General features: G+C 35.3%; 1 protein-coding gene across 1 annotated transcript; it reads right to left on the reverse strand.

The window, feature by feature from the left end:
- Positions 1-6168: 6168 nt before the first annotated feature.
- LOC125469440 lies at positions 6169-11626 on the reverse strand. The gene is made up of 7 exons (XM_048566778.1): positions 11369-11626; positions 8415-8673; positions 7555-7788; positions 7275-7454; positions 7025-7123; positions 6849-6929; positions 6169-6752 (listed from the first exon to the last, which is right to left on the reverse strand). Exons 3-7 carry the CDS (start codon positions 7624-7626, stop codon positions 6363-6365), a joined length of 822 nt encoding a protein of 273 aa, XP_048422735.1. The 5' UTR covers positions 7627-7788; positions 8415-8673; positions 11369-11626; the 3' UTR covers positions 6169-6362.
- Between the last annotated feature and the right edge of the window lie 2322 nt (positions 11627-13948).

Genomic DNA, 13948 nt, shown 5'->3' on the forward strand with positions numbered 1-13948 from the left:
CCCATTAATTTCACCAGCATGTTTAATCCTAATCTTCTTTGGCCTTCCAGATGGAACCCTATTAATAGGAGGCCTCACACCATTTGTAAAATTATTAACATTAGGCTTATCCAAATCTGAAACTGGATTCATAACAAATTGATATGTTTCCCGATAAAAAGATGCCTTCCAGTAATCTTCAACATATTCAAATACATCACAATTATCATGCTGCAACACCTGCAATGCATGACAACATGGGAAACAATTGTGCTGCCATTGAATATAAGAGCATGTCCTATCCTCCAGACAAACAACAAAACGATTCCACTCCGTCCTAACTTCAAAAACATCCATGTCAAAATAACTAATCCTATAATGCATGTCCTCTTTCAACAACAGCTTCAGCTCATTTTCTTTCTTTGGACACAAAATTGTATTAATATTCTGATCGAATAGTTTCTTCTCAGCCATAGTAACCATCAGCCGAACTCTAATGTCTTCAAGAAGATCCATAAGTAGCATACAACGACTATTCAACACCATGGCATTAAAAGACTCTGAAAGTGCATTACTCATTGATACCCATCTTTTACCAGGAAAGTGAGCAATAGTATAGTTCTCTTAAGGCAAATCAGCTAAAAAATTCTTCACATGCTCTCTCCCGTTATCCATAAATTCAACAGTGTAATCATCATAATCTGATGCAGTGCATGTATAAGCATAGTTTGGTAAAAGATTCATCATTTTCTTTAGTCCCTCACTAGCACTTTTTGGAAATAAATTACTAACATTCTGTTTTAAATGAACAAGACAGTATGAATGTGGAAATTCAGGGAAAATTTCAGGAATGCACCTCAAAATTCCATCATGTCTATCCGACATAAATGTGTCACTCTCTCTTGAGGCCTTAATATATGAGATAATATTGACAAAAACGATCACCAATTTTTTATTGTTTCTAAATCAACAATAGCATAAGCAAGCTCGAAAATCTTTACAAAAACAGAAAAGGAATAAAATACTGTTAGGTGTAATAAAACTATTTCTGGAAAATCTGAACCAAAAGATAACACTATTTTTGAAAAAAAGTGAACAAAAACTAAAACTATTTATTAAAAAACGAACAAAAACAACACTGTATCTGGAAAAAATGAACCAAAAGCTAACACTGTATCTTAAAATGAGAAAAAAAACCTTCTACAACTCATATACAAAAATGAACAAAAACAAAAACTGTTTCTAGAAAAACTGAACAAAAAGTAAAACTGTTTATGTAACTATAATTAAACTGTTGTATAATCGTCGTTAAATTGTTTTTGTAACCTAAAATGTGATACAACTGTTTATGAAACTTTTATGTACTTCTATTTACATAAAATATATAACATCAAATATAAAGTCAGACTATTAACTCACCATCATTGCCATCTTTTGCACAGCAGGATAGAAGTGTGCCTTTGTATTTGCTCTTGATGAAAGTACCATCAATGAATAAAATTAGGCGACAAAATATGAATCCCTTGATCCATGCATCATAAACGATGAATAATCGAAGAAACCTGTTGGAATCTGGTACAACTTCAAGCTCAAATACAGATCCAGGATTGCTTGCAAGGTTAATCTATATACTAAGGCAACAACTTGTAAGAATCAACAACGTCGCCATTTAGCTCAGAAACTGCCTTCTCTTTACCAAAGTATGGAGTAGAATAATCAATGTCTAGTCCTAAAACTATTTTAGGTTTGAAATGATTTGCTTCAGTTTGATAAGTGGATTTGACTAAACCTTGTCCTTAATGAAAGAAGCGACAAATTTCCGACCAACAACTTTGTTTTTCTTCTTTCGGATCATTCCCTTACATGTATGCATATTGTGCAATTTTCGAATAACAAAAAAATCATTAATTGAACACTTTGATGCATATACATGCCAAATACAATCGTTAGATTCTTTCCTAGAATACTCAAAGTTAATCTGACTCTTATCATTCTTCAAATATTTCAACTCAAACCCACACTCAACAGAGAACTTCTTCAACTTATCACAAAAATTAGCACAGCCTTCTTTAAAAACTTGACCCATGGATTCAATATAGTCTTCCCATTTAGAAGTCATGTAGCTATGAATACCATGAGAACCACACTTCCCTAAATGATAATTTTCACTAACAAGCGCTATATAATATGATGTATAACACGAAGAAGATACATTATTCGTAGGTAACTCAACTAGATCACCTGCACATTTATCAAAACCAATATTTCTACTATAGATTTTCCAACAACACCAAGAACTAACAAATGTTCTTAACGTCGGCATCACAATCCAATAGGCAATTAGATCCTTCACTCAAAGAATATCTCAACTCAAAACAACCTGGTCTCGAACCTTTAACCTTAGAGCAAAGATCAACACAAATATGATCGAATGTACACGTTGATGAAATAGAACTAATGACAGATAAACCACCCTAAGTAAATAGAGTTAGTATACCATTCTCCATAAATATACAACACAAAATAAAATAAAAATAAAAATCAATACACAAATATTAAATGAACATATATAACAATGACACTGTCTTTGAAAAATGAACAACAAAATAACACTGTATCTAAAAAAATGAACAACAAACTAACACTGTTTATGGAAAAAAGTACCAAAACATAGAACTGTTCTGGAAAATCCGAACCAAAAGATAACATTGTTTCTAGAAAAACTGAACAAAAACTAAAACTGTTTATGGAAAACCCAAACCGAAAGATAACACTGTTTTTGGAAAAAGTGAACAAAAACAAAAACTGTTTATAAAAAAAATGAACAAAAACAATATTGTATCTAAAAAAACTGAACTAAAAGCTAACACTGTATCTTCAAAACGAGAAAAGACCTTCTGCAACTCATATACAAAAACTGAACAAAAACTTAAATTGTTTCTATAAAAACTGAACAAAAACTAAAACTATTTATAGAAAAAGAACCAAAACATAAAACTAGCTTCTGAAAAATCCGAACCAAAATCTAACACTATTTCATTATAAAAGTGAACCAAAAGATAATACTATTTTTGAATAACTGAACAAAAACTGAAACTATTTATGAAAAAATGAACAAAAAACAACCCTGTATCTAAAAAAACTGAACAAAAAGCTAACAATGTATCTTCAAAACAAGAAAAAACCTTCTGCAACTCATATACAATTATCAACGAAATAATACAAAATTGAATAACATGCAGATCTCAAATTTAATAAAGAAACACAAATTGAATAGCATGCATATCTCAAATTTATTTTTTAGATAAACAAATGATGAACTTCACTAACGAAGAAAAATTGAAAAATAGTACCTTGAATACACTATGAATAATAACGACGATCACATTTCAACGAAATAATACAAAACATAAATTAAATTGCATAAGGATCTATATTTTTGTTTCAAAGAAAAAGAAGAAGGTATGCAAAACAATAATGAACTCCATTAACGACGAAAATCTAGAAAAGTACGTTGAAAATAGTACGAATAATTACAGACGATCTGAAAGGCAACGATCACATTCAATTTGATCAGCACTTCAAAAGTTGAAACGACAATCACGTTCAAATTGATAAGAATTCGAAAGTCTCGTTCTTAAAGCCTTCAACCAGCCCCGGCAAAAAAACAACTTAACAAGAAAACCAAACTGAACAAATTTAAAACAACTCAACTACAAAATTAAGGGTAAAATCGACAAATCATAATTTATTATAGTTGGGCCATATTAGTTGGACTGCTTTAATATAGGCCTTGTACTAACCATTAAACAAAACTTATAACATGGTTTTTAGTTAAAACTAAAACTTTTCAAGCCTTTTTCATTAGTTTTCCTTTTAAATTTCTCACATTTTATCCATGATTCACAATAAAAATAAGATTTAAAAAAGAAAATAAAAAACCACATCTCTCTCACTTCCCCTCTTCTACTCGATTATAACCCTTCTCACCTACCCTAAATCTCATATCAAATTTATCCCCCCTACCCCTTCCCTCAAATTCAAGCCTAGTATCACCCTGCCATAATCCACCCACCCCACAACCTCCAATGGTAGGTCCTAGATTCTCGATTCAAGTCGTGATCCCCCTTCCTTTCTCCTACAAAGCCACCTTCTTGCAGCCCACCTATCGCCACACCAATAGCTCATTGTTGCTCTCTCTCTCTCTCTCTCTCTCTCTAAGACTGTTTTCGAAGCCTACCCACAAGACCACAGCCTCGAACGTTTGCTTCGAAATGACAATTTTGCCCTCCAAACTAACGGAAGTCATGGATGAAATGTGTGATATTTAATGGAAGATGGGAATTTGGCCATAAATAAAAGTTTAGGAGGATAATTGACTAAAATTTAAGTTCAAAGGGTAAATTGGCAGTAGGTTATAAGGTTAGGGGGAATTTCGACAAATAGGCCAAAAAGTTATTTATTTTATTTATTGACTTTTGTCCCGTAGTTCGTAGATGATCCATCAAGAAAACACTTGAGCCGCCCACTACCAGAGGTCTTCTAAATGGGTATATTGCCCAAACGATTTTCAACTTCTAATGAAAGTTTTAGTTTACCCTAAAAAAAGTACGCATGGTAGGATTCAAACCTTACAATAATGAGAGGTTTTTTATTTATATTTATATTTATTTATTTATTTTTATTTTTATTCAACCAATGCATAGTTTAAGTGAACTCATCCGTCAAATGAATATTTACTCATGTTAAATTTCAGGGTAAATTATACAAAACTACCTCAACTATGGGTTGAATCGTAATTTCATACCTTATGTTTTAAACATTGCAATTTCATACTTCAACTTATGAATTCGTTACAATGTCAGACCTTCGTTAAAGTTTCTATCAATTTGGCTGTTAAATGATGACGTGGTAGGAGTGGGACCCACTCATTCACCAAGTAAAATAAAAAATTAATTAATTATTAACAAAAAATTAATTTTTTATTTAACAATTAAAATAAATTAAAAAAAAAATCTTCCTCAAATATTTTCAATTCCCCAAGTCTACTCCACTACCCTTCTCCTACACCCCCATCGTCGACTACTTTCCCAAATACTTGCACCATCCCCCCACCCATCCTTCGTAGCCGTACTCATCGTTATTCTCTTCAACCACCTCTTCCACTTCGCACCTCTGCTCTTAACTTCCTCTTCAACTACTTCTCCAACATCACTAATGCCACCAACCTCACAAATAACACCAACCAGTTCGCCGTCGGTTGCATCTTCTACCAAACAAAAATTCCCAAAAAACCCACCTCCAACTCCACCTCTGTCACCTCCTTCACCACCTCCTTCGTCTTCTCCATCCTCTCATAGATCCCGAGATTTGGCCTCTGCTTCGTCCTCTCCAACTCCATCTTGCCGCCCAACGCCTTTGCCAACCAATACTCTGGCCTCCTTACCAATGCCAACGTCCCCTTCATCGCCTCGTTGCTCACCGGCAAGTTTGACATGAGTTGAAACCTGGAATTCAACGGCCTAAATAGGAATCATATCAGAATCGACAGCGCCGATTGAGCTGCTGGCGGAGGTCTGGCAGATATCAAAGATACTATCAAATACCGGGCAGTCCTCGTTGATGTTGAAGCGCCTAAGGAGATGGGAGTGGATGGAATCGGCAAGGGTCTTGGGGTTTTTTTTTTTTTTTTTTTTTTTTTTTTGAAAATTTTGAGGAATTGGAAAAATTTGCACTACTACGTTTTAACCCTTAGCGTGACGAACATAAGTTGTTCGTGCAAGGTGTATTTCCGTCGCCTAGACGTCTGCGCGACAAAAACTTCGTCTCCTAGAATTCGTCTAGCAAAGAGCATGAAGAAAGACTTTGCGCGACGAACAATAGCATTAGTCGCAAGAACACTATGCGATGGTTTAGCCTTCATCACATAAAACTTTTAGGAACAAATGGCTTCGTCACACAAAATGCCAAGATACATACATGGGACGACTAATATTCGTCCCTAAAAACTCTGTAGGATGATATGTTGTTCTTGCGTGATGAACTCTTGTTAGTTGCAAGAACTATGTGAGACGAATATACTCGTTGCGCAAAAAGAAAAATAATTTTTTTTAATTTGTTTTTTTTTTTTTGTTTTGTTTTTAATTTTGTATAAAAATAATAAAATTAAATTGCAATTAAAAAATGTAATGAAGAGAAAATTAATTTATTTAAATAATTAAAAAATGTATGTACAAGGAAAATGTTTAATAAGTAAGGGAGTAAAAAAACTAAGAAAATAATGTGGAGTAATCCATAGGGTCATCATTCGCATGCGGTTGGAAATCTCGAGGCAAGAAGGTCTCAGGGTTGGTGAAAGGCTCAGAGGTCGAAGGGGCAGAGTTCTAGGCATACTCGGGTTGGAAGGGCTTAGACGTCGATGGAAGACACAAATCTGAAAGACAAATGCTGGAATGACTGATGGCCTGTACGATTAGTGACATCTTCATCTTATACAAGGCGAGCTCAATCTTAAGGTCGACCACCTCTGCTGTCAAAGCTGCCATCTCGCTCTTCAACTGCGATGAGAAAGAGGCTCTAGGTTCCTGGCGTCGAGCATTCCCCATTGCCCTACAATACATCCCCGGCCTCCACCTGAGAATTGAATCTAAGGTCTCTGTAACGATCAGGAACCCTGCATCCTCGGGGGGATCCCCAGACTCGAGCGGAGTCTTGGGAAGAAGTTGGGAGTCGACTTCCTGAAGAACCAACCGCCTTTTCTCCATCATCGTCGTCTATGTAATATAACATGCAATATTAATAATAACATTGAAATAATAACCATGATACTTCAATGCGTAAGATAGTAATTACAATTGAAGAATACTTACATGAAGGTACTCGGCCAGCTCATCCTTGGGTTGAACATAAACGTATCCAAAGACATCGATCTCGGGAAAATTTGAACCTCCCTGAATAGAACAAGATAAGAAAAATGTTAGTACGAACAAAAAAAATTAATATTACTGACATATTAAAAATTGAATATGAAAAGCGTTATTATTACCTGCCGCTGCGCCTCCATCCTATATGAGAAGGGCCTCGAACCTGAATGGTGGAGAAGAGTCTTCTTCCCCCAATTGATCTTGTTGGCTTTTGCCTTCTTCTGTTGTACAAAAAATAAACGTATTAGTTCAAATTTAAATGAAATATAAAAAAAATCAATAAACATTAGTAAGAAACGTATAATACTTTTAGACTTAATATTAAAAAGATAACACATAGTCGGGTTCCTGAGAATGATTGCAGAACCACACCCAATTTTCTTCCCAGTCATCAAACTCCTTCGGGCAACCCTCCTCAAGAGTAACTTGCGAATCATCAAATGTCTCAAAATATTGGTGTAGGTCGCTCTTCCATTGTTTGTACCATTCAGTGAAGAGCTTGTTGACGTAGGCCAACATATTGTGGTTGATGTCGTCGAAATTGTAGTTCGTCTGCAGTGTAACAAATTAATTACATAGTTTAAGTAATATATATATATATATATATATATATATAAAATTTAAAGGAAAAGCAATAAAAAGGGACACTTACCAACAAATATGAGCGCACCTTCGTCCTCACCCGTTTGGCATCACCTTCGAAGACTTCCATTGCATAAGGCATAAGGTTCAAACAACATGACCAATGTCGTGGGCCAATGCACTATGCTGCTCCATCGTAGGTGCAGTCTGATGCCCGTCATCGTATCCGATCGTGATACGTCCGTTGGTCACCCGGGTGACCTTAGCTGTCTTTAACTGGCGACAAGGTCCCCGGGTATTTTTCCTTGTTGCCAAAAATAAAAAACAGTCAAACAAACACAACAAAGTAAACTGAAATTTGGACATAACCTCCCCTAAAGTTATAACAATTCCCAAACCTTGAACATTGTAATGAATAATATATGATATTCAACAATAATCACAACAGTTGAATGCGTTAGTAGTGGATGCCAAGTGAAATATTACATAGTAGATCTTGGGAATTTAAGCAGCAAATTGAAATTCTATTATGAATTGCTTCAACACTTGAAGACTAACGGCCTAACGCCTACCATGATCATTCAGATGAGAATCCTTTATATAAATGACATGTAGAGAAAACTAAATTATCCACTTTACACATGTTCCTTCTACTTACCTAACTAACTAACTAAAGATCGAACTTAAAGTAGCTCCAACTCAAATTTTGAACAAAATTAAACTAGTAAAACTCGGAATTAAGCAGAAAATTTGAACAAACATTTTCAGAGACACTTTGTTCCCTACAAAGAACTAATGACCACCCTTCTAGCATCATTAGGCAATCCAATATCACGTAGAACAATCTATATGGAGAAATCAACAAAGCATTATAGAAAAAAAAACAAAAACAGTTATCACCGTGCGGTGCGGGGCATTATTTAACTTTACCTTGTTGTGATCCCGAGGCATTAGTAGTGGATGCTGAAGTCGTGTTAGGTGTGCAGGGGCGGCGGTGACCACGCTTGGCGCTAACAGGTAACACCACTGATGAGGCTGATGACATCGGTGCCTGGGATACCCCGGGACCAACCGGATCAACCAGGCTGTGGTCCATTTCTGCTAAAGCTGTGGCAGCTGACGGAGGAGGCGGGGGAATTGAACGGGGTGCAGTCATCACCGCCTTACGACTTCTAATAAGGTTTGACATCTGCACAAATAGAAAAAAAAAATTCATTAAGTATACATCAATCCAATCACATGCCTAATTGTGTGGCATATCACTCACACCAACCCCACGCATAACTAAATCAAGCATTTGAGCCATATATATACCGTTAAACATTAACTAAATTAATCCCTAAATCCCTAAATCTGAAATCAAGCATAAAATCGACAATTAGACCATAAAAGCATCTTGACCTATATGCATTTCATTGAAGGAGAAACAAAAGAACAGTCCGCTTACCTATATGCATTTCCTCATTCAATTAAACAAAAATAGATACGGTACTTAGAGCCATTTGGCTTGGGCAGCAGCTGCCTTATGTAGGCCTCCAAACATAAACACAAACATATCCTTCACTAGCTTTTCTCAAATTCATATGAGTTCCCCTCCTTTCAACTGAGATTATAAAAATAAAAAAAACAAAAGAAACTATGTCTCTATTTCTCATATGTGGAGAAACTACAGTTTCAGAAAAAGAGGAATGCTAAGAACCTTTTGAAAAGAAATTTTTTTTTTTTTTTATAGACTGTTCATCATATTATAGTTATTAACCTAATGCTAAAGTTAGATCTCAATGTTATTAACCTATCACAACCCTAGAAGAGAAACCTACTGCAGAAGTGACGAATTATCTGATGGTGACGAATTATCTGATGGTTATACCAAATCAACAAGAGTGAGGTTGGTTATATTTGCATATATAAATTTTTTTGTTGTAATTTAGTACCTACATGCTCTTAGTGTCAATAGACTCAACACATACTTGATCGTTGAGCGTAGTCCAACGATCATCATTCACTAAATTTAAGTCGTTGATCAAATTGAACATTCAAATATGGACCTACACAATGCTTGTGGATACTCAAGAACAGCCGATGCTTCTTACCATTACATGTCTTCGGTCATAGGACATGTGTTTAAAGTTGTATATCGGTATAAGTGCAAATATATGTAAAGCTAAAAGTACAAAGATATGTAAAGATATGTAAATTTAAAAGTACAACTGAAAATTACATATCTAAAGATATGTAAAGCTTAAAGTACAAAGATATGTAAAGATATGTAAAGCTAAAGATATGTAAAGATATGTAAAGCTAAAAGTGCAAAGATATGTAAAGCTAAAGGTCTGAAAGACTAAGGTAAGTGCAAAGATATGTAAAGCTAAAAGTACAACTGAAAATTAAGCAAATGAAGCAGACTTGGGCTTCACCAAGTCACCAGTATTAACCCTTCACGTAGATTAATTAAACAAATGTGGGTTATCTCAAAGTTGATTAGTAACAAACAATTCAATCCTACTCCTATTGTTAAACAAAAAATGCTTAATCCCCAAAAAATCCTCTCTGTTTCTTATAGTCTGGTGAAAAGAAAATTGTAAACCCTAATCCCCAAAAATCCAACCCCCGGCACCTAATTAAACCCAAATCCCCCTAAAATCGATCCCTTAATTCTCTAACCTAATGCTCTATAAAAGCCTCTCTCAGATGCTGTATATATGATGATAATTCATGTTAAGGATTTAAATGTCCGAAAGGTGTTTATTTGATTCCATTCGTAATTAACTTCTAAAACATCTATGCCAGGAAATGTCATACTTCATACCATACAGGACATGATATAATGCACGTATGTTCAAGAAAGGAATACGAGTTATTACATTAGCTAGCTAGGTCTTCTACCGTGACAGGACAATTTAAGTTTGATTCTAATTTATATGAAAATTATCTAAATGCAAACTGAAAGGTGAAAGAAGCATGATATGAAATATTCTTCTGTCCTGTAATTAACTTTGAGGAAGGGCAAATGAAAGCCACATTTATGGGCTGTAAGCTTGCCAACGAGAATCATCAACTAAAAATTGTTGATGAGAAAGACGGATTGTTATACTAAATTTTCTAACTCATTTAAGATTGGTAGATTCCACGATTTGGCATCAGAATTTCATATTTTTGATTGATGATTAATTGCAATCTAGTTGTTGATCAGAAGATGATTTGAATTATATTTGGATATATGCTTTATTATTCTTATCTTCGCCAAAAGACTGTGTGACTTGTTAAATAGAAAAATATGTACCTAGACAATTATGCTAAAAACTTAAAGTTGGATGTAGAAACAAAAAATTCATATCGAAACAAACATTGTTTGAATACTGAGTTTAAAACCCTCCCCCACCGACACCAAGCAAAACCAAGTCTTTACTATAAATCTAGAAAATAAGAAATCCCATCACATTGAATTAGAAACAAGTATCACTTTTATTGACAGAAACAGATACGGTACTAAATTAACTTCAAATCTCGTAGATGCTGTAGCAAATTAGCAATGCATTCTTAATCTCTCCCTTTCGACTTGAATCACTGACTTCCCCGTTCAAGGATGAAGCCATATATGGCACGCCATTGCACATTATTACAATAAATTCAACAAGAAATTACTTAATGAAGCTTCACTAAATTCATAGAACATGCCACAATGTTAACAAAATGCAACAAATCAAGAAGTCAACTTTTCAAGGAAAAAAAAAAAAAAAAACCTTTAAAAAATCTAACTCCAGCTCCTAAACCCTAATCCCCTAAAATCGATCCCTTAATTCTCTAATCTAATGCTCTGTAAACTGGAACCCCAAATTCCTAAACAAGAATCGAAATAAATTAAAAAAATTTGAAATCTTTACCTTGTTAGCAGCAGAGATGGGTGGACTGGATTGTGGGCCTAGGTACGGGACTCTGGAGCACTGGAGATGGGTGTGTGGTGGTGAGGGTTTGTCGGAGGAGGAATAGAGAGTGCGAGGGGGCGAGAGGGTAAGAGGGCAAGAGGGAGGGTGACAGAGATTTAGTGAGAGAGAGGGAGGGTGTGTCGGAGGGGGAGAGTTTACAAAGACGAAGAGGTCAGGGGAAAAATGTTTGCGATTTCAGTTTAACCCCGAGCTTCTTGCTCAACAAATGCAGGATATTTGTTGCGTAAAAAATTCAAATTTTCACAAAATTATTTTGTGCCCATCAGAAAGTCAAAATTTTCAGTTCTTTGCGCGACGAAAAGGAAATTAATTTCTTATTCATCGCGCAAGGAGCTGAAAATTTAATTTACCCAGTTCAAATTTTGTTTGAATTTATATTTATTGAAATAAAAAAAACAATTTATTTATAACATAAGATAAATAAATTAAAAAAAAATTCATTTAATATGTTTTACATGGCAAGTCACAAATAAATTGCATTATTCATCATCCGAACTATAATAACTTTCGCTATCATCGTTATCATGACTTTCTATCTCCCAATTCTCTTCCTCGATAGGTACGTTACCGTCGTCATTTGAACCCACTGCACCATCGTATCGTCGATGATTACCAAGGTCAATTGTAATTGACTGAATCGGTTCTTTGATTGAAGCCACTCCTTGTATTTGAAACAGTTCTTGGATAAGATTTGTATCTCAAAATGTTTCCGCATCATTTTCCATTGAAGATTCTAAACATTGTTCAGTGACGTTGTCGACGTCGTCGTCAGTAGGGTCTTGTTCTGGTATAGCATACATGTTCATCTGATCCATTTTTTGAAAAACTTTCCAACCTCTCCCGGCTTTAGGGTCGTCATCGTACCAAGTTCTCTTAGTGTTCACATATAGTAAGCCTTGATCGATTTTAACACATCCTTGCCTATTTGGATTTCTATCAAACCATTAACACTTAAACATGATCACTTGGCATCGGTCTTTGAAAAGCAATTGCACGATAGTTGTTAGTTTGCCATAGAAATCAATGTCCATACTTTCACCTCCACCTGGTACATGGCCTCCGTTGTTTTGTGTACACAACTTGTCATCTCGTGCAACCCCCAAAAACTTGACGTCGTTAACATGGCAACCCGAGAACCATTCAGCGTGTATCGGGCCCAACGCCAAGTTATATAACTCTTCACTGTAAGTGAGGGAATTCGATGCGTTCAATTTATTCACCTAACATTATACAAAAACATACACCTGTTAGTTTAAGAAAATTAAATACAAAACACTTATAACTTACATATTCGAGAAACCACTGTGGAAACAATTCTTGGTGTTTCTTGGCATACAAATGTGATGGATGTTCTCGCTTCATCATTTCTTCATGCTTATCTAGGTATGCCATTATCTCGTCACAATTCTTCAGTACGAACCAATGTGCTACTTCCATCCCATTTTTGGAAAATGACTTGTCTCATACAAGATCTCCAAAGGGTCATGCGCATTGGGCAAAAACAGAAAGTTTCTCTTTTCTCACACCCCTATCATTATTACGCTAAGGATGATTAAAAGTTGTCTCCACATCTTTTAAATACATTCCACAAAATGTAAGCGACTTATATTGAACCCAATCCTCTATAATTGATTATTCGGGCTTCGCCCTATTGCGTACACTTTTTTTTAACTCCTCAAGAAGCCTGCCAAAATAAAACGATATGATACAAATTAGTAAGCGTGGGTTAATGATGCATAAACAAATGATGAGGATTATATACCTCTCTATTGGATACATCCAGCGATAGTTGACAGGACCAACAATTAATGCTCATTCGGGCAAGTGAACCATCACGTGGATCATACTTGTGAAGAAAGCTGGAAAGGAATATCACCTCAAACTTGCATAGGACTTGGAAAATGTCATGGCGTAACTGATTAATGTCCGACTTTTGCAATGTTTTTGCCGTCAGTTGGGAAAAAAAACCTAGACAACAACATGATTGGCTTCACAACATCTATCGGCAATAGGTGTCGAATACCCATAGGAAGTAGGCGTTGCATAACCATATGGCAGTCATGGCTTTTTAGTCTAGCAAATTTATCCCCGTGAACATTCACGTAACATGGTATTAGAAGCATACCTATCGGGAAACTTTACAGTCGATACAAACTTTAAAAACTCTTTTTTATCATTCGGTTTCATGGAAAAAAATGCAAGATCCCTTCTGGCTTTATCACAATCCCTATTCATCCATAAACCCCTTTGTATGCCCATTCTTTCCAAATCAAGACAAACTTTGATTGTGTCTTTTGTCTTTCCCTCAATATCTAGAATGGTGCCCACCAAAGTGTTAAATACATTTTTCTCAACATGCATAACGTCGAGGTTGTGTCTCAATTTTAGTTTCGACCAATACGGGAGCTCAAAAAATATAAGCTTATGCATCTAATTCATATGTATAGAAGGTCTGGTCCTATTCACTGTTATTCTGAACGGAGCAAAATCCAAACAGTTAAGCTGTTCTAAAATTTG

Source organism: the organism of the source record quoted next, unplaced genomic scaffold (genome assembly GCF_019419815.1).
Source record: "Pyrus x bretschneideri cultivar Hongxiangsu unplaced genomic scaffold, Pyrus_bretschneideri_v1 Contig43, whole genome shotgun sequence".
NCBI classification, from domain to species: domain Eukaryota; kingdom Viridiplantae; phylum Streptophyta; class Magnoliopsida; order Rosales; family Rosaceae; genus Pyrus; species Pyrus x bretschneideri.